The sequence below is a fragment of the Camponotus vicinus genome, unplaced genomic scaffold (genome assembly GCF_025532165.1).
Source record: "Camponotus vicinus isolate PSW18456_S1 unplaced genomic scaffold, iyCamVici1.0 SCAF_6, whole genome shotgun sequence".
Lineage (NCBI taxonomy): Eukaryota > Metazoa > Arthropoda > Insecta > Hymenoptera > Formicidae > Camponotus > Camponotus vicinus.
This window is the reverse complement of record NW_028141978.1, coordinates 7,325,214-7,350,309: the sequence shown is the minus strand read 5'-3', so window position 1 is coordinate 7,350,309 and position 25,096 is coordinate 7,325,214. Positions and strand designations below refer to the sequence as shown.

The 25,096-nt window shown below is 30.8% G+C and overlaps 2 protein-coding genes and 2 long non-coding RNA genes across 9 annotated transcripts in view; 2 read left to right on the top strand and 2 right to left on the bottom strand.

Moving 5' to 3' along the window:
• The window catches only part of LOC145972848 (uncharacterized), a 26,102-nt gene extending 24,498 nt beyond the window's left edge, over window positions 1-1,604 (top strand). Inside the window, exons 2-3 of the long non-coding RNA XR_014439299.1 lie at window positions 465-697; window positions 1,361-1,604. This is a non-coding gene — a long non-coding RNA (uncharacterized LOC145972848). The remainder of the gene's footprint in view (window positions 1-464; window positions 698-1,360) is intronic.
• Window positions 1-15,151, bottom strand: part of LOC145972844 (uncharacterized) — a 19,112-nt gene extending 3,961 nt beyond the window's left edge. The window contains exons 1-2 of one of the 2 annotated variants that reach the window (XM_083101846.1): window positions 14,213-15,151; window positions 12,037-12,135 (exon numbers count right to left, since the gene is read on the bottom strand). In XM_083101846.1, coding sequence (XP_082957972.1) covers window positions 12,037-12,114 — 78 coding nt within the window. In that variant the 5' untranslated portion in view covers window positions 12,115-12,135; window positions 14,213-15,151. Of the gene's footprint in view, window positions 1-12,036; window positions 12,136-13,708; window positions 13,973-14,212 lie in introns of those variants that run through there. The other variant, XM_083101847.1, reaches the window with a different exon arrangement.
• Window positions 4,333-24,152, top strand: Lpin (phosphatidate phosphatase LPIN). 4 transcript variants are annotated; one of them, XR_014439295.1, is made up of 13 exons: window positions 4,333-4,742; window positions 14,341-15,181; window positions 15,632-16,624; window positions 16,687-16,820; window positions 16,915-17,123; window positions 17,376-17,555; window positions 17,936-18,460; window positions 18,645-18,723; window positions 18,811-19,078; window positions 19,156-19,659; window positions 19,765-19,868; window positions 20,454-20,891; window positions 21,678-21,816. XR_014439295.1 is itself a non-coding variant. In XM_083101826.1 (12 exons), exons 2-12 carry the CDS (start codon window positions 14,993-14,995, stop codon window positions 21,826-21,828), a joined length of 3,327 nt encoding a protein of 1,108 aa, XP_082957952.1. In that variant the 5' UTR covers window positions 4,333-4,742; window positions 14,341-14,992; the 3' UTR covers window positions 21,829-24,152. The 4 variants fall into 4 exon arrangements, 3 of the variants coding, with proteins under 3 accessions (XP_082957952.1, XP_082957951.1, XP_082957953.1); XM_083101826.1 differs by lacking the exon at window positions 20,454-20,891 and having other exon boundaries at window positions 16,696-16,820; window positions 21,678-24,152; XM_083101825.1 differs by lacking the exon at window positions 20,454-20,891 and having other exon boundaries at window positions 21,678-24,152.
• Window positions 23,703-25,096, bottom strand: LOC145972847 (uncharacterized). 2 transcript variants are annotated; one of them, XR_014439297.1, is made up of 3 exons: window positions 24,805-25,096; window positions 24,500-24,679; window positions 23,703-24,369 (listed from the first exon to the last, which is right to left on the bottom strand). It is a non-coding gene; the product is annotated as an uncharacterized LOC145972847 (long non-coding RNA). The 2 variants fall into 2 exon arrangements; XR_014439298.1 differs by having other exon boundaries at window positions 23,708-24,369; window positions 24,538-24,679; window positions 24,805-25,082.

Here is a 25,096-nt window from a genome sequence, read left to right as displayed (position 1 = left end):
TTTATTTCAAAAATTTCTAGTAAAAAAATAATAGACATTTTAATTGTGCAATTTTTAAACTGTTTAACTTATAAAAAATTATCTATAATTTCTATAATATTATTTAATATATTTTTCTATATCTGTTACCATTTTCTTTCTATATTATTACATTTTATGTTTTACATTATTATGTGAATATTATTATGATAACTTTTACTGTTTCGAATTGCTTTTCACATATATCTCTATGATAAAAACTTTATATATGTATATATTTTTACATGTATACATCTGTATCTTTACCTAAACCGAGCGAAATGTAGAAATTTATTCCATAATTATTTTATTATATTTTATTAGCATTGCAAATTAAAATGATAACTTCGCAATTATTATTTATAGCTTGATGTTACTTATAATTCACTAACAACATTTTTATCTCTTCTCATATTTCTATCATGTTACTATTTATCGTCTTTTAGATTCTTGGACTCAGAGTGACGCACTCAGAGGAATCAATCACGAGTATGAAAAACAATCTTGTTTGTCAGCCCTGGCGAATTTGTCCTCGAGAAATCAGTTACGATAGACCAATCGCGGCTCGCGAAACAATGGGTGTATATCATGACGTCTATTTAATTACGCTTCAAATACGAAATCTGATGCGTAGGAATCAAATGCCGATTTAACTGTAAATACACACGGTCAAAACAAGGTAATTGAAATTTGCACATGTATACAATATATATCCTATAATAATACGGCGTAATACACTCTTGATTGGATTATGTATTCAGTATCTTACGTTTCACTTTATAATTTCAATAATTATTTTATAATATAATCAATACATAATCAACATAATAATCATCGTTTCATTAACTCTCACTTCATATTTATTATCCTGATAAAATTTTATTATCAATATCAATTTATATTTGTGCTGCAGAATATTTCACTTTTTAATTTCAAATCTTAATTTTAAATCTAATTCGCTTAAATTGCTAAATATTATTATATTAAAAATTACTTTGCATTAAAATCGTTAAAACTCCTTCAAATAAAAATACAGGTGAAAAAAGAAAATTTTCCACGCGCTTGTTCCAATGACATACTTCCCAGCTGTTCAAACAACACGCGAGAAAAAGAATTCGTTCGGGTAATCAAGGTTTCATTATTATATGAATCGCAACCTGAGAAGGAAGGAGTGCAAGAGCTCCATGCTTTCTCCTTCTGCGGTTGAACGATTGCGGTCGTTGAGAAGAAAACCACGGGTCGGGCACGCTTTTATTGTTCCATTTTTGCCTTCGGGATGTTCTTGCGGTCTCGCGTACAAAAGCCGTGGATACACGTCGGCTAATATCACCATTCGCTCTAGGTCAGTGACCTCGCGATGGCTCCCACGTGTGACGTAACACAGACCATCTGCTGTCAGGAAGGGATATCGCGAGAAAGCCTGATACCGCGCGACCGCCAACGCACTCTCGGGGGAAGAATAAACGGACTTAGTTAGGGTGAAAGAGGCGAAAGACGAAAGAAGAAAAACGCGATAGACACATAAAAGATATTTTTGTGGAAACTCGTATTAAACGAAAAACTACACAATATTTTAAATGAAGAAAATCGACGTTCCGAAATATCGTTCCGCGAGACTAAGAACGATAACATCTTACGTCATATACATATACGTAAATATATGATAATAAAATGAACATTGAAAAGAGGATTTTATTTTCATCAGATCAAAGTGACAACTTGGAAATAATACTTTGATATTTCGTCATCAATGTTCAAATTAGATGTACCTCTCTAGCAGCTGATACATCATAATGTCAGATCAGAGTTTTTAATAATTGATGAGTTAATTAAAAAAAGATATATCACTTATCGCCTTTTAATATGCTCTTTTAATACGCTACGTCTGTCACAAATATATATTGTTTCTACGAATCGATTGGAAAGCTATCAAACATCAACAAATATATACGTATGATAGAATTATTTTCCTCTTTTCTTCACATTACGCAAGTTTTTGTATTATGCAGTGGAGATAAACGCCAAGCAATAAGCGGTCAACAATTCTCGCATATATTTTCGTATTATCGGATGTTCGTGTCATGATGACGAGTATTGTAATATGTCGTAGATAACGTGATCGCTTTACTCGTCATTGTGCACGAATGTTGATAAAACCTATAATATCAACCTTTAACCTTCTTACCAATGGTTATTGTTAGTTTGATTGACAATAAACGAAACAAAGTCAATGTACTGTTTCGATTAATTCGATTAATTATGACTACAATGATAAAATGGACTGCATAAATCGATGAATTATAATGTGATATTTGTGTGTGATTCTTTTTAATATACAAACCATATCTTTTGACATACATAAAAAAATAAAATTACATTTTTTAAAAGAATTATATTTTTTTGTTATAAATTCATATTTTTTATAAGTAATTTTTATTTTTCGAAGAAATACATAGTAAAAAGAAAAGATATATATATTAAAAGTAATAAAAATATTTAAAACATTTGATTAATTACTTAAAAATTTTGAAAAATTTTTTAATAAACTAGAATCAACATTCTCTCTTTCAATCAAATATTTATTTCGATAGATAGCATAATTAGCTGATGATTTGGTAATAAATGATATTGTGCGAATCATCAGTATGAAACAATGCTGATCTGTCGTATGCAAATTTTAACAATCATCTTGAGTGAAACTTTCGTGTTACTATTATGTAACGGGCGTGCAATGCAGCAATATCTTATTAAAAGACATGCTTTATTCCTTCGCAAAAATCGAAATTTTATTTCCTTTTTCCTTATATTGTATCGAATATATGGGCATATTTGAAACTCGAAAATCGAAAACATTTGTCAGAAGTATTAAGTCCTTTATCTTTCATATTACTGCACAATATGAAAAGATAATCAAATAAAAAATCATTTCTTGATTAAAAAGTATTAAAAAAACGACAAGAGTTTATTTAATCAATTAGCTACTCTATCGTGATTCTATTTATGACTCAAAAATATACTAGTTGCTTTAAGAGTTATTTTTTAAAAATATAAAATTGTTTATGATATATTACACGATAAATTTTAATCACAAAAATATATTATTTATGTACACGTCACGAAGTTATTTCTCGAGACGTGATTTTAAGCCATTAGGACATGTTATTAATTTTTTTTTTAAACTGAATCAAATTAATGAGAGACGTATAATATTTTTCAATTCAATTAATTATATAATAAAACTAGGAATAATATCATTAAAAAAATATAATATATAAAACAAATACCACTCTCTAGATAAAAAAAAGTTCTATTTAATTTTTCGAAGAAATTTAAAGTACATAGCAATATATTAAAGAGAAGTAACGTAATAAATTTTTTCAAGAATTCTTTTGTACAAGTACTATTGTTATTTTTTTTTAATATGAAAAAAATACATTATCTCATATCAATATTTACTTCGGAAACCTATGAGTACGTTATACCTATTTGAGCATTTTTCGACACGTTTAATATATGTATGTATGTAACATTTAACGAAACTGCGTTAATTTGTTAGATAAAATGACGTAACAATAAGCGAAGGATATTCGTCTGCTGAAACGCAATAATTGATCGATCGTTGATGGCGTGAGCAGCATGCAAATATTTTTCGGTGACACGTACACGATGCTTTCAATCTAGGCCAATGGTCTTTACGCACATTTTGCTCTCCTACATCGAGGCAAAAGAGGCTTGGCCGCTGGTCCGATCCGAGAGGACCAATCGCCGAGCTCTTTTCAAGCGAAAACACATCGCGTGGTTTTTCTATCTCACATGTACACCTGTCAACGAGTGCGTACACGCACGTGATTCACAAAGAGATTAACACGGTTGTCTGTAAATAAGGAACTTTCAGTCCCATCATACAATCTTAAAAAATGTGTAAAAAATATAAAAGAACGCATTATATGTGTCATAAAATATATTTAAAATAATTTAAAAATATTTTCAATTCTTTTCTCTCTCTCTCTCTCTCTCTCTCTCTCTCTCTCTCTCTCTTTCATCAAAAGATTATATGTTAGAGAAGAATTTGAGATAAATGTTTTTCTGTAATTATTTGGAAAATATGCTCGAGAAATAGCCAAATGTCATAAGTTGATGAGATACATGTTGTTGATGTTAGATACATTCATTTCAAATTAAATGAAAATTCGTGGAAATCGAAATCCGATTAGAATCACGTAAACTTAAAACGTCATTACACGTGTCTATTCCGAACACCCTATACATAGCAAGTATATATTCTCAGACAGTTTCCGTCACGACGATAAACTTCGGACCGCGCTCGTCTGCGATTCAGTTTGTTTCAATCGCTCGTACGTGTTGGACGTATTCACGTACCGCACACACGTGCTAGTCATACATCACATACACATACACACGCGCTATCCGCAACTGTGTACATATACATACGTGTATACATCTGCGTGTATACATACGTATACCAATTCCGCGATTAGTTCATGTTGATAGACTTTGGAACTGTTTCTTCAGTCAAGCATACTCAGTCAAACTACTCGAACACGGCGAGTGTTATTTATTCGTTCGCGTCTTCAAGGCGGATTCAGCATGCTAAAAAAGCTCGAAAGTGAGGAGCGTGGTCGTCGATTTCATTGAACTTCATCGCATCACGTGCTCGCCGAAAAGCGTCTCGCGTTTTGACACTTCGTTACGCTTTTCTCGCGGTGAGTAATATGATATTTTATTTCGTCACTTTATAAAAAGTTTCAATTTAATACTTTTCAATTTAACATGGATATAGCAATTCCATGGAATTTTATATCCTTCAGGAATTTGAAAATTCCAGTTGTTTTCACAATGGAATTTGAAGTATTGAAATTAAGCAAAAAAGTTAAAATTTATTGCAGTAAGTTTAAAATAACTTTTCTTGTTTTTTTCTAGTTTGTTTCGAAAAGATTATATATTATTCTTTAATTAATTTCAAAGTGATAATAGATTTTATACGATAAATTTTATTATTTTACGGCATTCCTACATTCGTACTATTACATTCGTAGTATATTTGTTTTTTTTACTTGCTTTAAAATATATGTTTTGTTGGCACAACCGTTTAAAATTATTTATAGGATTACAATTTATATGTTTGTGTATGTATTGTTTACTACATATCCTTTCTACATGTGATCTAGACTACGTGATCTTGAATAGATAAATAATCTGTTTGCTATTTTGTTAGTTTCCTGAATATTTTGCCATAGAATATGAATATGAATAGTTTACAAAACAATTTGTGCATCGTGTATATACTTTGATAAATTTTGAAATCCTTTCTTTTTTTTGTCTCTTCTTTTTTCTTTTTCCAAAATCGTAAAGAGAATGAAAACAGCATGATTTTCAATATATAAATACAACTTTTATTATACGAATACTAAATGTACTATTACATATTGATTTTTTATATCACTCATAAATATTAAAAACTTAATATTTATCGCTTTTTTTCAAAATTGTATCTATCAGAAATACATTATCGGAGGACATATACAATCGCCATATTAATTGTCATTTTAATGATATTTTTAAAAGTCACACATTTAAAACCAAAAAAGAAATATCGATAGAAAGAAATTTGTTCACTCGCCACTGTTATATTCTAGGATATATAACTGTGATTATTTTAATAAACCCATTTAAATAATTTTGCATATACCTACATATATGTATGTATGATTAAAGCTTGGAGGCATATTAACTGTTACTTCAAATGTCGAGCTAACGTTATAATGAGACGTTAAAGATTAAAGCGGAAACAATTTATCTGATTATAGAAAAAACTCGTTTGTTAAATGCACAAATTTATGCTGATAGCACTTCTTTGAAAATGGATATTAATAAATAAGATTATATATTCATTAGAAATACAACATCACCTATGTTACGTTTTTTTATTTAAATTTAAATCTTTAAGAAATATGTCGTGAGTCAATATAAAATTTGAATGAATAAAAAATACATACGAAAATTTACATACGAAAGAATTTCTTTAAATTATTCAGATTAAAAAAGTGGATAAAAAACGACATTTTTGGTGATATTATCAAAAATATTCAACGTTATTCAAAAGAGAAATTCGTCGCGGAGGAAGTTATGTAAATAACTGAACTGATATCGCGGTCTATCATAGCCACTACACGCAATTTATCGCATCACTATGCGAGCTTTGAATTCGTGGAAGCTCGTCATTCTGATCTCGATGACACTCGAAGTACGCGGACACTCGAAATTCGATTCGATGACGTCAGGATTGATGAAAGGCACATGAGACGAGGGAAAACATGTTTACAGATTATTGCTTAATAGTCGATGTTGACTATCGTGTTGCTCATTTTGCGTAATAATAGATAATGGTGTACTATTGCAATGAGTTATATGTAACAGAAATACAAGAACAGATATAGAAGTAATATATGATAGAAAAAAAATCAACTCTACTGCCTTTAATTTATTTTAAAAAATTGCGAATATATGTATATATATAAATTGCATATATTAAATTATTTTAAAATAATTGTAATGTAGAGAATATTTTGTTAAATTATATTTAACAAATATAATAAGAAATTGTTCTTAATAAATCGTGTATTTCTGACGAAATGATTCTTTGTCATTGTTATATCATTTGATATGATGAGAGATTGTGATATAATAATACACGTATTTTCATGCAGAAAAGAAATATGAATAGACAAGATCAAAGGATGTTCTCGAAAATGAGAAACTTCTTGTGAATGTGCCTATTGCATAACGTTTTCATTGGTTGCGTGTGCGTGCAATGGCAGTGGCTTCGGGAAAACTAGCTCCGTGTTTCCTGTGCTTTGATCTTATTTCGGTGAGAGAAGCGCTGAATCAACGAAGCTCAAGGCTAGAGGTATATCAGACTTTGTACCCCGAGATGTCTGGGTCGAAAGAAGATGTAGTTCGTAAACGAGACACAAAGAAAAGATTGGCGTATTTAAAAGTATAAATTTTATTCATAGATAGCTAGAATATTTTGAAAAAAATTAATAGTTAATAAGTCATTAAAAAGATTACCATAAATTTCAGAATACTTAATATTGTATTATATCTTTAGACTTAATATCGAATAATGAAGTTTCAGCATTATTGAACATCCTTAGATCTTCTTTCTATTCTTTGTTCTTTATTTTAAAAGTTAAATTTTTATTGCTATCGTATTCTCGAAATTGATGACTGTTTTCATCAGCAGAAATGCTCGAAAATAATCGCAAATCCACAATTGTGTATTCAGTGCCAGGTCCATGGCCAAACAAATTCACCTGGATGAAGGCCAATCGTCATCGTTCAAATATTCTACTTTTAAGTCGTTGGTCAGTGATGTCAGTCACGCGCGAATTCATTTCGATCTCAAAACAACAGGTCACGAGATCGATAATTGTATATCGCATCAATAACATGACATATGCCATATGAGCGAGGAATAGCTTCAAAGTGAAGACTGAAACGGTACAATAAACTAGAGAATATAGGCTACAATATATCAAAGTAAGTCAGCGTGAAATTGTGAATATAATCTAGATTCTAGAGCAAAAATAGAAAATAAATCAATGAAAAAAGGCTTATTTTATATCTAACATGAGTGCATTTGCATCACATAAATCTATTTTATGTAGCGCGAATTTTTAACATTAGATATTATTAAAATAAGCATTGTTCCATGGAGAGATTTCTAATCTTTTTAATTTTTTCAAGAAACGAAGCAGCCAATTATATACTCGATAATTAATAGAGATAAATCTTAATTAGATTTTTACAATATTAATCTGCGAAAGTTACATTATCGTCATTTCACTAACAATAAGAGATTAAAAGTCGATCTTGCGAGCTTGTTAAACATGTAACTTATTATTTTTAGAATTTTTGCGAAAATCGGTCGCGAAGGCAATTTAATCGTAGCATGATTTTGATATAGATCATAATAGATAGAATCGATAGAGAACAGTTCTCGACTTCACAATCGAATTATTTTCGTCGAGTATTGACATATTGGATAATCTCATATTGGATAATCTGTGCATGTACGATCAATATGTAAATTCGTATCGAATAACACAGTTGCGAATAAACCGAAGAAATTGCACTATTGACAAATTTGCACGTGTCTGTCAAAATGTCGCGCAGCTGCTTGGAAAATTAACTTGTCGAAAACACTGGTCTGTCCACAATAAACTCGGCGCGTGCGAATGCGATGTAAATCGAGGATGATTAATCGCGAGGAATATCGGTAACACACTTAATCACCGGTGCGTGTTTGCTGAATGATCGCACGAGGTAAAAGTCGAGACTATTAATTTCGCGATTTTGATAAAATGATCTTAATTAAAGGCACATTTCCCAACGAATCTTAATCTATGTTTATAGATATAGTATCGGTTGCAAATATTAAAAACAATGATTGTAAATAAGTTGGCTTCTTTGAAAATTAAGAAAGCTCGAGTTTCTTTGTTTAAATGTGTGTGAAAAATATAAATTTATATAATTATTTCGTAAAGTAAAAGAAGCCTTTTGTCGAAGATAAGAGGTCGAAAAATAGAATTTTAACCTCCGTCATATATGTTGCGTGGTTTTGCGATATCTTTTCCACGTATTTTCTTTATGTAAAAAATGTGACTTTGACTAAACTTTGAACAGACGCTGACTCATGTATATTAAAGATAAAACGTACTGATTTTCATGTTCTTTATATTTGCTAAAGAATTATTCAACAAAAATCTATTTCATAAAAAAAAATTAATTTTCTCGTAATTATTTTTTTTATTTATAAAAATCAACTCCGCATATATTAGTTTCCAAAACGAAATTTTACTTCCGTTGTAGCATTGTTTGCGATAAATAATAAATAGTCTGTAGGATCTATAATTACAAATAATGATGAAAATTGCTGGAAACCACTCATTCAGACGATTAAATGACGATTTAACAATGATTTACATACGAGATTTCAAGGTTTTCACTTTGGCGAAGTTTTTCGAGAGATTCTTGGCTCTCGGCCGAATACTTTGTAAAATCGTTGATATATTCGCGGTATCGAGAGACAGATAAGATTACATAATAAAATTGTTGAATCATCGCAGGTCAATGTACCGAAGTAAAAGACGACATTTGAGAAAGTATATGAGCGATATTTATGATATTTGCTAATATCGATGCGAATTAAAAGCTTGCGTGACTATTGTCGATCCGTTTAAGAGAGCGATCGTTTATCTTTGTCATTTGGCCGCAGCTTACTCTCGTTCAGGCGATCGTCCAAGTATTTAAATTTGCGTTTCGTCTCGTTCCGAGAAGAGCACGAAATGTCATTTCATCGATCGTGCTTTTAACGGATGATTGCTCGCGTGGGGGGGAGGGGAGGAATAATTGATATAATCTGTGCAGTTACGGTTCGGTAAACATTTCGCAATTATTATTTTTCTCTATAAATAGCAATTTCGAGCAATTCATGAGATCGATTCGGTTTGTTTTGGGACCGATCAATGTTAAACATTTTGTTATACGCGGCTATTAATAGAACTCTAAGTCCCTCCTTCCTCTATCGATAAAACGTTAACGATATTTGCACTTGTCATGTCATTGTCACGAAACAGACAGACAGCACATTTCTCTCTTTTGGAAAGTTCCGAATAATATATAATATATGAAAATATGAAATTTCATGAAAATAATTTTTCAGCTTTTTGAAACCAGAGCTGTCGAGTCTATGCCTTTATTTCTCTTTCTCTTGCAATCCACCCGTCTCATTACGCAAGATTGAATAATGTCAATAACACTCGTTTATGAGAATGTTCGTTCCGCGTTTTGATTTTTAACAAAATGTTAGAATGTAATTGGAGAATATATTCTTCTATGAGATAATAATTACTCGATAAAAATAATGATTACATTTACAAACTTTCTTATTCGTCGATCAAAGAGGGAGATCTCTCTCGTTACGAAAACGATAAAACGAGAGTTCGTACGAGGTTACATATTTTCTGGGAGAGCACACGATTAATGACTTTTATAGCTTTCGAATAAGAATCTTGAGGATTGAAATTTCAACCGTTGAACTTTCAAAAGACTGTTATACAGGGTGATTCATTTTAATCTTAACAGGCAAATATTTTGAAAAATATGCGAGATACGAAAAAATGTTTCACAGACAAAAGTTATATGGTTTTAAAGGAGACATAAGATGGTGTCATTAATTTGACCTTAAATAGTTACTTGAAGATCACCCTCAATTTTTTAAATGGAACCGCCTATTTTTTATTACATATTTTTATAGCTTATCTCGAAAGCTTTCCAAAACATTATAATTAAGTTAGTTTTCATTAAGTACTTTCCGAGTTATGAGGCTTGAAATCGTTTCTTAATTTTACATAAACCGTAAAATATCTTGTAAAATATTCATTTTTCGATTATCTCACCTTACTTTTATGTACAAAATAATGAGAGGAATCAATTGGTGTAAAGAAAACACATAGTTATTTTTAAGAAAAAATATGTAATTGTTAATTGCAAATTACATATTTTTTTTTTCGAAACAACTATGTGTTTTCTTTACACCAATTAATTTCTCTCATTATTTTGTACATAAAAGTATTAAGGTAAGATAATCGGAAAATGAATATTTTACAAGATATTTTACGATTTATGTAAAATTAAGAAACGATTTCAAGCCTCATAATTCGGAAAGTACTTAATGAAAACTAACTTAATTATAGTGTTTTGGAAAGCTCTCGAGATAAGCTACAAGAATATGTAATAAAAAATGGGCGGTTCCATTTAAAAAATTGAGGGTAACTATTTAAGATCAAATTAATGACACCATCTTATGTCTCCTTTAAAACCATATAACTTTTGTCTGAAACATTTTTTCGTATCTCGCATATTTTTCAAAATATTTGCCTATTAAGATTAAAATGAATCACCCTGTATAATACATATAAAGAAAAAGAAGCAATTATACTTGTCATTACTACTCATTATCTAACAATATTATTGCAGTTTATTTTTTCTATGCTTCTCTATATAATTTTAATCAATTTTAAAAGAACTTTAAATTAGATTAATTTAACACATGAGAATGATATATCCATGAGACAAAACCGAAATGAACAACATTCGTTTATGCATGCTAATGTCATACAAATGCATGTCAAATAAAAAAATCGTTTTAAACGAACGCGATTTTTTTTTACCAAGATTCGGGATACATGTCGAGGATTGTTCGCGGGAAGAGCAGTTTCGTAAGAGCCGATGTAGATGGTAAATAATTTATTACGTTACGAACAGAGAGCGTGGCGGCGGATACAACCAGTTATAGGCGTTTCACTCGCGCGTGCAACCTTCTCTTTTACGCAAGCCGCAAGAAAGTGATCGACCTTTTTGCGGCGTTATTATAGTTGCCAGACCAAGATAAATCGAGCTCTTGTCACATGTTGTTCGCTCGTTTGATTATGAGAATCGAAAATTGGCGGCGATTAATCGCTCTTTCTCGCATCGTTCGATAATAATTTTTTATATGTGAATTTTACGCTTGGCCGTGCGTTGAAATGTTTGGATCGGATTTCAATCGTTCCGTAATCGCTTACGTGTGCAATAATGACATAACTAATGATCGTTAGATATTTTATTCGATTGTAAAATTTTAGTTGTCGTAAAATATGTGTTATATCACAGCGCGAAAATTCGTGAAAAATACGGGAATAAAATGATAAAAAAATGATAGAGAAATTTCACACGGATATATCGTTGCAATATGTGCAATCTGTACTGGAAAATACGCTTTGTCAAGAATATCGTCAAGTCAGCGCACGTATGGCGAAACAGTCATCTGACAAATCGCTTGATAATCATTACATTATCCGAGGTAAAAACCTTCTTTTCAAACATTCTTCTCAAACATTCTCATACTTTGATCAATAAGAGCAATAAAATGTTTTTAAATTTATGACTCACCATGCGACGGGAATGTCCTGCAATATCTAGACTGCTTTTGTATCCAGATAGACCTTTGAGTTGTATACGAGCGATCATCCGATTACGACAGATTTTCCGCTGGACAAAAAAGGACAGACAATGCCGTCATTAAACCTTGACAATGCCAGTTATGCGCAACTACACGTAAATACAAGTTGCGTGAACAAAGTACAACGTTTAGGATTTTTATATTACTGCCTATGCATGATTTGACAATCAGATGGTTGCCAAGAGTATACATGAATACTTAGAAATATTTATAGATTTTCCTTTTTATTCATTTTTCTTATGGCATATAATCATTATTTACAAAAGTTGAATGTTGATTCACTGCCACGTAACATGCTAATGTTTTAAATAGGAAGTAAACGTTTGAACATTAATTTTAATTTCACTTTCAATTTTTTCAATCTTAATTTTAAATAAAAAATTAATATTAAAATTTAAAGAGATAATTTTGAAATTGATTCTTCTATTAAATGAAAAATGTTTATTGTTAAATGAAGAAGGAAAGTTTTAACTAACTTGTTATATTATTTTTTAAAAAGCATAATAAATATCAAAATTTTTGAGTTGAATTTAAAATGTTAATAATTCATTTTTTATAATATCATTTCATTCATTTTGAAATATTTTATATGAAAGATGACAGATATGATAGATATGAAATAATTTAGAATAGAATTAAGAATAAGAATAAGATTTATTAAGAATAATAAAAGTTAGATAAAGTGAATATAAGTGAATATAAGTCAATGCTTCATCCGATTAAAATAGTCTACATGAATAAATAATCGTTAATTTTCTTTTGTATTAGAAACATAAAATAGAGATATATTTTGAGAGAGCTATTTTTAACTATAGAATTATATCGAGGTAAAGACGAGAACGGAAATTCCTAGCGATCGCAACACGTTCGTTTTGATTTTCTTTAAGTAGGTCGCCATGCAGTCTGCATGTGTTATTCATATCGAGTAAAAAAAGATATGGTATTATTATTATTTTGTATTATTCATATCAAGTAAAGAAAGAAGATGTGCTATTATTTTTTTTGTCCACAGCAACTGTAAAAAAACTGTCATGAATAGAGAAGACACACAATATATCTCGATATATACATGTATTGAAGATAATGCAGTAAATTCTGCTTACGCAAGTTGATGAAATTGCATTCAAAATTAAAATTTTAATAATCAAATTTTTAAATAATGATTTAAAATCATTAAAATTATTTATTTATAATTATTTATTATTAAATCACTCAATCAAAAAATAAATGTATTACTAAGATCAATATTTTTTTTAAATACCAAAAGCACCAAATATATCCCATATATCCTATTTTTAACTTCAATATCGATTATTTTTTCGAGCAGAATTTTATGATTATTTTTATCGAACGAAGCTGACAATTATGGCCAAAATAACACAATCTTATCTATTGCAATTATCGCAAAATTTAGCTGCTCCCGAAAAACTTTCGATTTTAATCCGACAAAAACAGAGATTCATTGAAGATTAAAATATTTCGCAATTATACATATCAATCATGCGAAATCTAAATCGTTCGAAATGTCCGCACGATTATTTATCGGCTTCCTTCAAACACGATAATATCGTTGCGAATGATCGAAATAACTTATGACCTTACCTAATAGCCACTAATGGCGCAAACTCGTCCGATTTAAGCTCACACGTGTCGGATTTCCGCGAGGTAGGACTTCGACCGAGCTATACTGAACGATAGATGATAGCATCACATTGCCGGCTTCAGTCGTTGCTATTTCATCGAATAATTTACTTACAGGTTAACGAGATTTTCACGCGCGTTCGCGACGTACATTGTTCGTTCGATCCGATCGGAACGAAATATTGACGAAAACTGTTAACGATTCAAATATGTTAGCCGCATTGATTTTTCTAACTCGCCTAAATTAACATCAATCAGTGCGCGGCAACTTCAAGATGTTCGCATTCCTCTCAAGATACTACTTTATTCTGACTGATTTCTAACAGAATTAAAACTTAAATCTGCAAAATGTTATTACCTAGTCGAGATGTTCTTAATGTTTAAAGATTAACCGTACCTTTTTTATTCTCGAAAATCATAATCGACCGTTTTTATTAATGTCGTCATTAACGAAAAAATTCTTACCCTTATTTACTTGAAGTTATCTTATCGACGTCTCGCTTGATGTGAACTTGATCGATCGTCGTGCGTGCTCAGACCAATGGCTCAGACAGATGAACAAATAAGCATGACGTTACGTTTCTTTGTTCCAGGAGTCCGTGCCGGTTCGAAACGCGCGCTAAAGCCGCGTCTACCGTCGTATCGACCACCGGGTGACAGCCGCGCCGATTGGCTCGGCCAGGATCACGTGGTCTCGCTCAACGTCAGTTTGGAGTACTGTCTGCTGGCGGTGCCAGGCGCACTTATCAACGTACGCTTGAAGGGAAGAGGAGAACAAAGGATCCGCGGAGACGGTTTCTCCGCTTTCCTCGTTCGAGTGCTAGGATTCTCTCGCGTTTTCACCATCTCGAGATCGCGTTAAGGAATTGTGTCTCTTCGATCGAAATTCGCGCGAACGATACGCACTGCGTAAAGTGTTCGCGACACTTTGACAGCTCGCTGTCGCAGTGACGGCGTCGTCGAGTTTCATCGAACGGTGTCATCGGGAGCGAAGGGTAGCACGAAACTGACAGAGAATCGTCGACGAGGCGTCACGACTCCTCGACGCGAAACAAATCCGCGAGACGTGAAGTAATCGCGATCCTCGGTGGCTCTTAATACCTCTTGCTCTCTTTTTCGCGTTGGAGAGAAAGAGAGAGAGAGGAATCTTTGAACCGAATACAGCCGCGAGCTCGTCTGTACGCCGCGAATTTCAAAAAAGTATTCGAGTGATTTCCGCGACCTGTAGTGCCGCGGGCTAAGGACATGTACAGTATGAACTATATCGCCAAGATCATCAGCAACTTCCGTCTCTTCTACAACGAGATAAACGCCGCGACCCTCACCGGTGCGATCGACGTCATCGTTATCGAACAGCCGGACGGCACCTTCACGTGCTCGCCCTTTCATGTCCGTTTCGGCAAACTCGGTGTACTTCGCTCGAGAGCGAAAGTGGTGAGTCAACATTTGCAATTATCGATAATTTCTTGCCGTGTAAGCGCATTAATAGCATTATCTATGTATCCTCTATTGTGCTGTTTATACATATTTTTCGTATTTTTACATATATTATATGATATTTAATGTATTTTCTAGGTAATTACTGAGAAATATTTTTTAAATTGTGATATGATTTATATGTGTACATGTATATATATATATATATATATATATATATATATATATATATATAATTTGCATATAAAATAATATTTTCTTATTAAAATATTTCTTTTCTGTTAAAAGAAATAATTTTTCTTTTTTTTTTTCTAAAAAAACTTCTTTTTTCATATGTATTTCTTGGATGTTAAAATAAAATAATAAATTATATTTTGTTACTTATATAATTATACATATAGTTATATTGTATCTTGCCACATATATATAAAGAATATTTTCACATAGGTGGACATTGAAATAAATGGAGAACCTAGGGAGATTCATATGAAACTTGGGGATTCCGGCGAAGCCTTCTTCGTAGAGGAAGTTAGCTTAAATGGATCTCCAACGGATACTGAAATTCCACCGCATTTGGCCTGTTCACCTATACCTGATGACAACTGCTTTCCATCAGCAAAATTCAATCTTTTATCGGATCTGCCTCAAGAACAAAAAGAGAAGATTCTTATAGATTCGGTTCTTTCTATAGAACGTGAAAAATGGGAGCAGATGTCCGCCTTACCACCCGATCAACGAGAGAAGTTTCTGATAGAACAGTTCTCAGATCTTCCCGCGGAACATCGTGAGAAATGGCTTCAGATTGCTTCATTGACTGTAGAAGAACGAGATGAAATGTTTAAGGAAAGTTTTGGCACGATATCTCCAGAACAAAAGCAGCGGATGATCAGGGAACAATATTCCGCCTTGAAAATGGAAGACAAAGAGAAATTGTTCAAGGAAAATTTCCCAGAGCTTTCGATTGAGCAAAGACAAAATTTTGAAAAAGCTTTATTGAGTGACTGGAAGGAAAAAGAAGAAAACTGGGAAGAAAAACATGATAAGAATGAAGACGAAGAGATATTTGATATGGATGCTATCAATGATGAACAGCCAAAATTACCAGTTTCTTGTCCAAAATCTTTCATAGCTGTTACTTCATCTGAACGAATTCGCAAGGTCAGCGTGGTAAATAATGACTTTAGACCAATTATGGATGATCCCCAAAGCAGTAATAAGGAAAAATCAAGTGACGAATCAAATTCATCTTTGAATAAGAAAAATTTGAAAGAAGAAAACATTGAAGAGGTAAAAAGTAACAATTCGACTAAAAGGAAACGCAAGAGGAAGAGTATTATGAAGAAAAAAGGCTCACAGAGAAAAACTAGCAATGGTAGCAGCAGCCAAACAGAAATGAGCGAGACAGATGTGTTAGTTACCGAGGAATCAATTAGTGAAACTGTAAATAATATCACTTTATTATATTTCTCATTATTATATATTGACACTCTTATTTATTGAAGATTTTCAAGGGACCCACGCCAGTTGCAGAAGTTGAAAAGAACAATACTGTGGAACCAATGATATGCTCTCAGGATGCAGTTGAAAAACGTCCTGAAACCGATTTCCATTTCTTCAGTGATTCAGAAATTACCAAGTATGTAATCTTTGTTGTACAATTCTTGTTGAAAAATAATATATAAATATACAAATGTATTTATCTACGTCTATTATAATGATATATTTAAAAGGAACAAAGACTCCAGATCATGTTCACCTATTCAATCTGACACGGAATTCGAAGTACGTAAAATTACACAAGAGGGTAGTGAAAGAGAGGATGACAAGGGTCATCAGCAGAGTTGGAGATGGGGTGAATTGCCCAGTCCACCTCCAGAACCAGTGCATATGTCGCATAGGAATTCATTGAGTTCTTCAACTACAGCTAGTCAGCCAAATAGTTAGTACATAATTTTATTTTAATTTGATTATTCAAATTAAAATATTTCAAACTTTATACTGCAATTAATATCACCAATTTTGTAACGGATATTATAATTGATTGTTTATTTGTTACATTTTAAATGACTAATAAGCTTGATACACATCATAAATATAATGTCGCAAGAGTCTAAATACTTTAGTTTCATAAAAAGAAGCTAACTGGAAGCTTGATCTACTAACCATTTGCTAACCGCTTTTTTAATGACAGAAGATGCACAACGATCTATGCTCAGTGGCATGTTCTCTTTTATGAAGAAGACTTCTCGCGTAAGACACAATCCAGAATCAGAAGGAATTTATCTTAGCGATCTTAATGCCGACGAACTGGATCCTGAAGTTGCGGCTTTGTATTTTCCTTCTTCGCATCGAGGTTCGACGGTGATTAAAGGTATATTGATAAACTTGCTTTTTGCTTTAGCATATTAAATGCATGCAATTAAAACTAACGCGTCAATAACTATGCTTTTTTTTATTTTTGCATCATCGAATTACATTGAAGATTTTTGCGTTTTTAACAATAAAATGTTGAAATATTTAATGAAAATATTTTATATAATTTATAAATTTAATAGGTTTTACAACTTTCTGTACTAAAAAATGTATTTTCCCTAGTAGATGTTAGTAATAAATGATTAATAAATATATATACTAACTTTTATAAATAAAATTTATTATTTCTGTTGTTTTAGTTGATTCAAATTAATTGGTTGCAGTATTGTTTTGCTTCTTATATTTTTTACATCAAAACATGTGTATATTTCCTTTTAGATGGGAAAGTAGTGGACGAAGAGGACACAGAATCTGGTAACGGTCCAAGTTTACCTCAAAGCCCCAACAGTGTTGAGGGAGCCATCGGTGGGCCAAAGTCCCTGGACAGCGATTTCGAAGAACCAAAGCATTCTATATTCGATAATAACATAGAAATAAGTATGTCACTATGCGGTGGTCTAGACAGTGAGAATGGTCCTTCCAAGGAGGCTTTTCACGAAAATTTACTGCACTTTGAGGACGTTTGTACCGATCCAAAACTATATGAAAATCCGAATTTGGTCGTGAGAATCAATGGAAAATTCTACAATTGGGCTACAGCTTGTCCAATTGTATTGACTTATGTCGTTTTTCAAAGACACTTACCGCAACGTGCGATCGAAAGTCTGTACATGTCGTTGCCGGTACATGAGGATAAGAAGCTACAAAGCAACGGCAAGCCCGAGAGTCGTAGCGGATATAGTTCTTGGTTTTCTTGGAGACGTTCCACGCAACCTCCTAAGAAAACACAGGACATTAATCAAAGTAAGACATTTCAAATTTTTTATTCTATTTAACAAACTTTTTATATATGTACACACACACACACATATGTATGTATATATATATTAATGTGCATACACAAACACACATATATATATTTTACATATAATAATTTATATTTGTTTCATGATTTATTAATATGTATCTTCTATCGATTTTATCACAGTCGAGGAAAGTGCCGTGCAGTCTGAACAGATTCTAGAAACTAAAGTTGTAGCAAATGAAGAAATACCCTCTGCTAACAGGTAGATTTAACGATTCTCTTTTTTTAAAACATTCGATTCTTTATATTTCTATCAATAATAATGTAATTCTGTTAATTATATCTTCAGAGAGGAAAAGACTGAACAACACATAGATTTGCCAAGTTCAATAGAAGCGATAGAAACTTGTACAAGATTAATATCCTCACCAAACGAAACTGTGCTTGCAAAAACTGAAAAAACGCGTGAAGGAGAGGGCGAAGGATACAGTGGCGGTGAGGATTCCGATAGTAATCATAACGAACCACCAGGTATTAAGATACCTATTGAAAGAAGACCATATTACGAGTCCACGGAGAAGTATCGTAAAACTTTACGATTGTCATCTGAACAGATTGTAAGTATTTTCACATTTCGCTTGCAATCGTAAATAAAATATAAGTAAAAACTCAATGTTTTTGTGTCATTTCACAGGCAAGTCTTGATTTGAAGGACGGCGCTAATGAAGTAGTTTTTAGCGTAACCACCGCTTATCAGGGTACAAAACGTTGCAAATGTCACATCTACAAATGGAAATGGGATGACAAGATCGTCATCTCTGATATCGATGGCACTATTACGAAATCTGATGTCCTGGGTCACATTCTACCGATAGTAGGTAAAGATTGGGCTCAATCAGGAGTCGCTCAACTGTTCACTAAAATCAAGAACAATGGTTATAAACTGCTGTACCTTTCGGCGAGAGCAATCGGTCAAGCGGGAGGCACCCGAGAATATCTGAGAAATTTGAGACAAGGAGATCTGACATTGCCGGAAGGTCCATTGCTCTTGAATCCTACTAGTTTAATCTTGGCATTCCATCGTGAGGTAATAGAGAAGAAGCCGGAAGAATTCAAGATATCCTGTCTAAAAGATATTCAAGCGTTATTCCCCGAAGGATCTGAGCCATTTTATGCTGGATATGGAAATCGTATAAATGTATGCTCAATAAGTCATATCGATCATTAATTATAATTTAAATATAATTATATAAAAATAATTATATATAAAATAGAATAATATATAAAAATATTTTACATATAGGATGTATGGGCATATCGAGCGGTAGGCATTCCTATAATGCGGATCTTTACCATCAACCATCGAGGAGAATTGAAGCACGAATTGACGCAAACATTCCAATCTTCGTAAGTATTACATTATTGCCGTTTATTGAAATAATAAATTTTTCTTTCTTGTATGTCAAAAGTACATAATAGAACAAAATCAGGAATTGGAAACATGTGTATATTTGATTATCGTAATATATGGCAATATATATTATTCTTACTTAAACTATTTTTAATATTTTTTTGTAGTCGTAACAATTCTATTCTATGCTTTATATATAACATCTTTTTCCTTTTTTCAGTAAATTTTTTTGATGAACAATATTAACTTTTGTTTAAAACAATCGTTTTATTTATAGATGAAATATGCAATAATAATTGTAATTGATTACATTTTGTATTGTACAGCTTACATTTAATCCTATTGTCTTTTTCCTTAGCTGTCTTCTATCCAAAGCTTACTAACAATTCTTGTGATCTGATTATTTTTATTAAAAATATTAGGAGAGTGACCTAATTAACAAACTGGATCGCGCTTTTCATACTAAAAATCAATTATGATAAAGCTTGAGCATATTGGAGAATGAAGTTATTGGTTGAAAAAAAAAGAAATGCAATTTTTTTCAGTGGGTATTGATAGGTCGGATATTTCTATGATTACAGTTATGCGCGTCAGTGCAATATCATCAATGAGTTGTTCCCGCCAACAATGCCAAACATCTACTGATAGCGGCAAAACCATAAATTTTATCAGATGAATTAATTAAATTCAAATATCACACATAGTAAAATATTAATAGTATCTTGTTATATTTAATACATTCTTGTGTTATGTTTGGAAGACATTGCCACGCATAATACAATTTATGCTTTATTTTTCGATAATTGATTTATTATTAGTACAAAGTTGACACGCACATTTTTCTATGCACCAGCAATATGACAAATTATAAGATAAAAGACTCATTTGCAATTATAAATATTTAAATCGAATACATCTCCAGTAGAAATGCAAATTAGATACTGTAGTGTACTATACTATTTTTCGGGATATATATTTGGTCGTACAACAACTTCCGCCTAATCTTCTTATGATTTAGGGTAAGCACTTGTTTTGTACAAGCTTTTTATCGTCGCTTGATACGCTTTGGTTTCTAGTCACCATAAATGCCATCTCATCAATGGGAACAATATACATTTTCCATTTATATATTAGCCAATATTGGGAAAGGAGTGGCATTAATGTAATTCATAATGTTTTGAAACATTGATTTTTGACTGTACAAAGTAATATCTGCCACCTCGATCATCTTATTTTTTACTTGCTTATTGTCCATAATTTTTCAACCAGGCACTTCACGATTATTTTTACTATACTCATCTTTACTAAATGATCTCATTACTCAAACATTAGTCAGTATTAATGTTAATTATAAGATCATAGCCAGCTGGAAATGTCACGCTGTTTTTATTTGTATCTTGTTTGACCTATTTTTGTTTTACCTATGATTCATTATATAATTTATATGATTTACATTTATTGATTATATAATTTATGTGATTTACATTCATCAATTTTTTTACGATTTATTTTGTATACACTTTGTATCAATCTAATCAATCTAATCTTAGGTGTGCTGTATAAATTTATATTTTAACTCAATTTTTATTTGATATTTATACATATTACATTCATATAATATAATACATGTTGAGAGAGATATTTGAATTGACAAAACTCTTATTATACATTTCTTTAATAATTCATGTATTGAATCATTTTACATAAACTATAAATGTAGATTAAACATTCATTTTTCAGCTATATTGACAGTATAAGAATATGCTTGACACATGTTCTGCAATTTTTATTTGTTTTTATTATAGATATTCGAACATGAGCTTCATCGTTGACCATGTGTTTCCGGCATGGCGAGAGGATGCAACCGAGGAGTTCAGCAATTTTGTGTATTGGCGGGATCCGATACCTGAAGTACCGAAACTCGAGGAGTTTTATGCTCAGGCTCAAACTACCTAAAGAACTTTACTTTATTCTATATCTGTCATTCGCTTGTACTACAAAGGATGAGCATCATATTTAGCTAACTTTTATACCCTGTGCATTAATCGTAGTGACCTTGATAGGTGTGATTGTTTTATATCAATACGTTAAAAGTTTCGAAAATGCGAACATTTTGTTCGGATATTAGACTTATATATTATTTAAATATTAAACTAATAAAATAATTAAAAATTAATAAGTTTAATAATCACTTATATGTGTTGGGATCTTATATATATAAAAAGCTATAATATATAAGTTATAACTTAATTTATATTATATATAAAATTTTATGTGTGTATCTATATATGTGTATACATTATATATATATATATATATATATATATATATATATATATATATATATATATATATATATATATATATATAATATATAATGTATACACATATATAGATACACACAAAAGTTTATATGTAAAACATATAAGTGATCTGAAAAGTAAACTTCATTACATGCCAACACATTCCATAGCTTTGTTATAATGAGTAATCAAGATTTTTGTGTTAAAAGAGATATCAAAAATGTACTCTACATAATCGAGTTTAATCACACCAGTCAATGTACACAACATAACTAGAAATTAGATATAATGCAGGTATATGCTTTATAGTATAACTAAAACGAATTCTATACTACGCATTATGCTTGATAAGGTACGCAATCTTCATGTCAAGTGATTTTGTCAGATCATTGTAGAACACATTTTGGAAATTGATAGCCGAAAATAGTTTCTTAATCTTTTATGCATCGCGCGAATTGTCTATATTTATGACGGTAATTCTGGACACAGCCTTGCTTGTTACTGCACATATGTAAGTTTTATACAAGCATCTAATTGTCTATGTGCGTGTTGTCAATTTTCCATATTGATCTGCATTGGAATTTTGTTTACTAATTGATAATAAGACATTATTCTAGTAGATGTAAGATATGTTAACAGATGAATAGTTAAATATTTGTTGCTTATGTTTCCTATTTTTAGATAACTCTATATAATTTCAGAGAACTATAGTTTATTTTTGTATGAGATCTCGATTAATTTAGCGTGCTGTGAAATTGCCATATCATTGAATGAAGTTATCATTTGCATTGTGATATTCTTGATCAAATTAAGGATTATGAAGTAGATAATGTGTACAGACATGAATTTTCTTTAAATATCCCAACATTAAGATAGTCTCTAAAATACAAATCTACTCTGTATTCCACATAGATAGATCATACATGACGTATTTTTTTATTTTTTATTTAATAGTCTTTTTTTAATCAATGGTTGTTGTAATACATTCTATTAGTTTTCAGTCTTTCATATGTTACCTTTATGACGTATAGATTAAGTTATTATTTTAGTTCGATGGAACGATTGATAATGTGAAAATAATATCGGTGAAGTCACATTTCGTGTTTCTCAAGTCATGTTATTGAAGCACAAATGTAGGTACAACTATATTCAGCCAAAGAGGATAGGAGTTACATATTCACAATAGATCTTATCAAATAACAATGCAAAAAGACAAGATTAAAAAAAAGAGTTACAAAACGTAAATCATTTTCATGAGACTCTATTTAGATAAATATAATGGTACAGAGTGACAAAGGTATGACAAAAAGAAATATTGTACAAATTCTGTTTTGTTGATTTGAAACAGACTACTTGATGATTGATTTGAAATAGTTTAACTTAATTCAATGTATATTGTATATATGATAGGATATAAATGTTATATTGTATATTTATATTTATTTAGTATTTAATTTTTGTAGTATATTTATATTCATTTTTTGTTAAAATTACATTCTTGGTACAAATAAATTTAGACAAAGTCTGTTTATAATTTCCTTTGTTCTATTTATAATTTGTTAGTATATATTATCATGATGTGACTTGTAGTAATGTTGAAATAGAATTTCACCATTTTTTAATACATGGAATGGATTGGAAATCTGAAATAAGGAACATGATTAAAGAGAAAAGTGATAAGATTGGTGTAATTTATCAAATTTGACATCTTTCTATTAAATAATATTGTTTTACAGATATAGAGAATTTTTATAAGTATGGTGATTAAGAGATTCCATGTCAACACTAGCACATTAATTGTAAGATGATATCATCATAATGCAGCATGTTTTATTGGATTAAGTTTATTTAATTTTCTTAGCAGAATATATTAGTACATCGTTCTAAGCTCTTCTAATATAATAAATGTATACCCTGTATTCTTTAGAGAATCATAAATAATAAAAATCATAAAAATGGTTACTTTCACTATTGAAATATGATCACTTCATATTGATATCTTTTGTTGGTTTTCATCAATCTTTTTTCTTTTATTATTTATAAATATATCTCTTATTTATATCAAATTACATTTTGTTAATTTTTCAAGCAGCTGTCATAAAAATGTTTTATATATAAAATGTACAATATTATTTTAGAATGATTTGTATAATTTTGTTTTTATCGATGTTCTGCTCGGCCAACGAGTTTTAATCTGAAATATTTAATACTGTTTAATTTATTTGTGTGTATGTGGCATAAATGCATCACAATTTTTCATAGAAAAATAAGATTCATACATTGTCAAGATTATTTACACAGTTAATATTTTATCAATTGTGTACCTCACGTTTTAAATTTTGAATATTTTTTCTTCTAATACCTTCATTATCTGAATGTTCTAAAGACTCAATAGAGGATGTACTGTGCCTTTTATCAGAATTGAAGTCAAAAACTACCTTCGGTACATTATTACTATTGGCTTTTGTGCGTTTCGTTGACCCCAAATACCAATAATATATAGCCTAAAAATATTATTTGAAACGTGAACGAAATATTATCATGTATGTAAACAAAAAATACATGGAATAATACATGATAAAAGTATTTCTATTAGTAAAAGTTCAGAGATATATCAAATTTCACTCACCCATAATATACCAATCATCCAAAATATGGTTAAAACAAATGGTTGCATATTTTAATTAATTAATATGGATCTTAAAATTATATAAATAATTTTTATATGAAATTATATTTATTATTTAAAATACTAAAAATTTTGACATGTTTAGATTATTGATTATCCAGTGTTCATTTGTTACATATAAGGTATTTTAAGTATGATAATTTCATTACATATGTGTGTGAAATAAACTATCTTATCAGAATTTTTAAATAAAAAGAACAATTATAATATATACAAATAATGAAATATATTT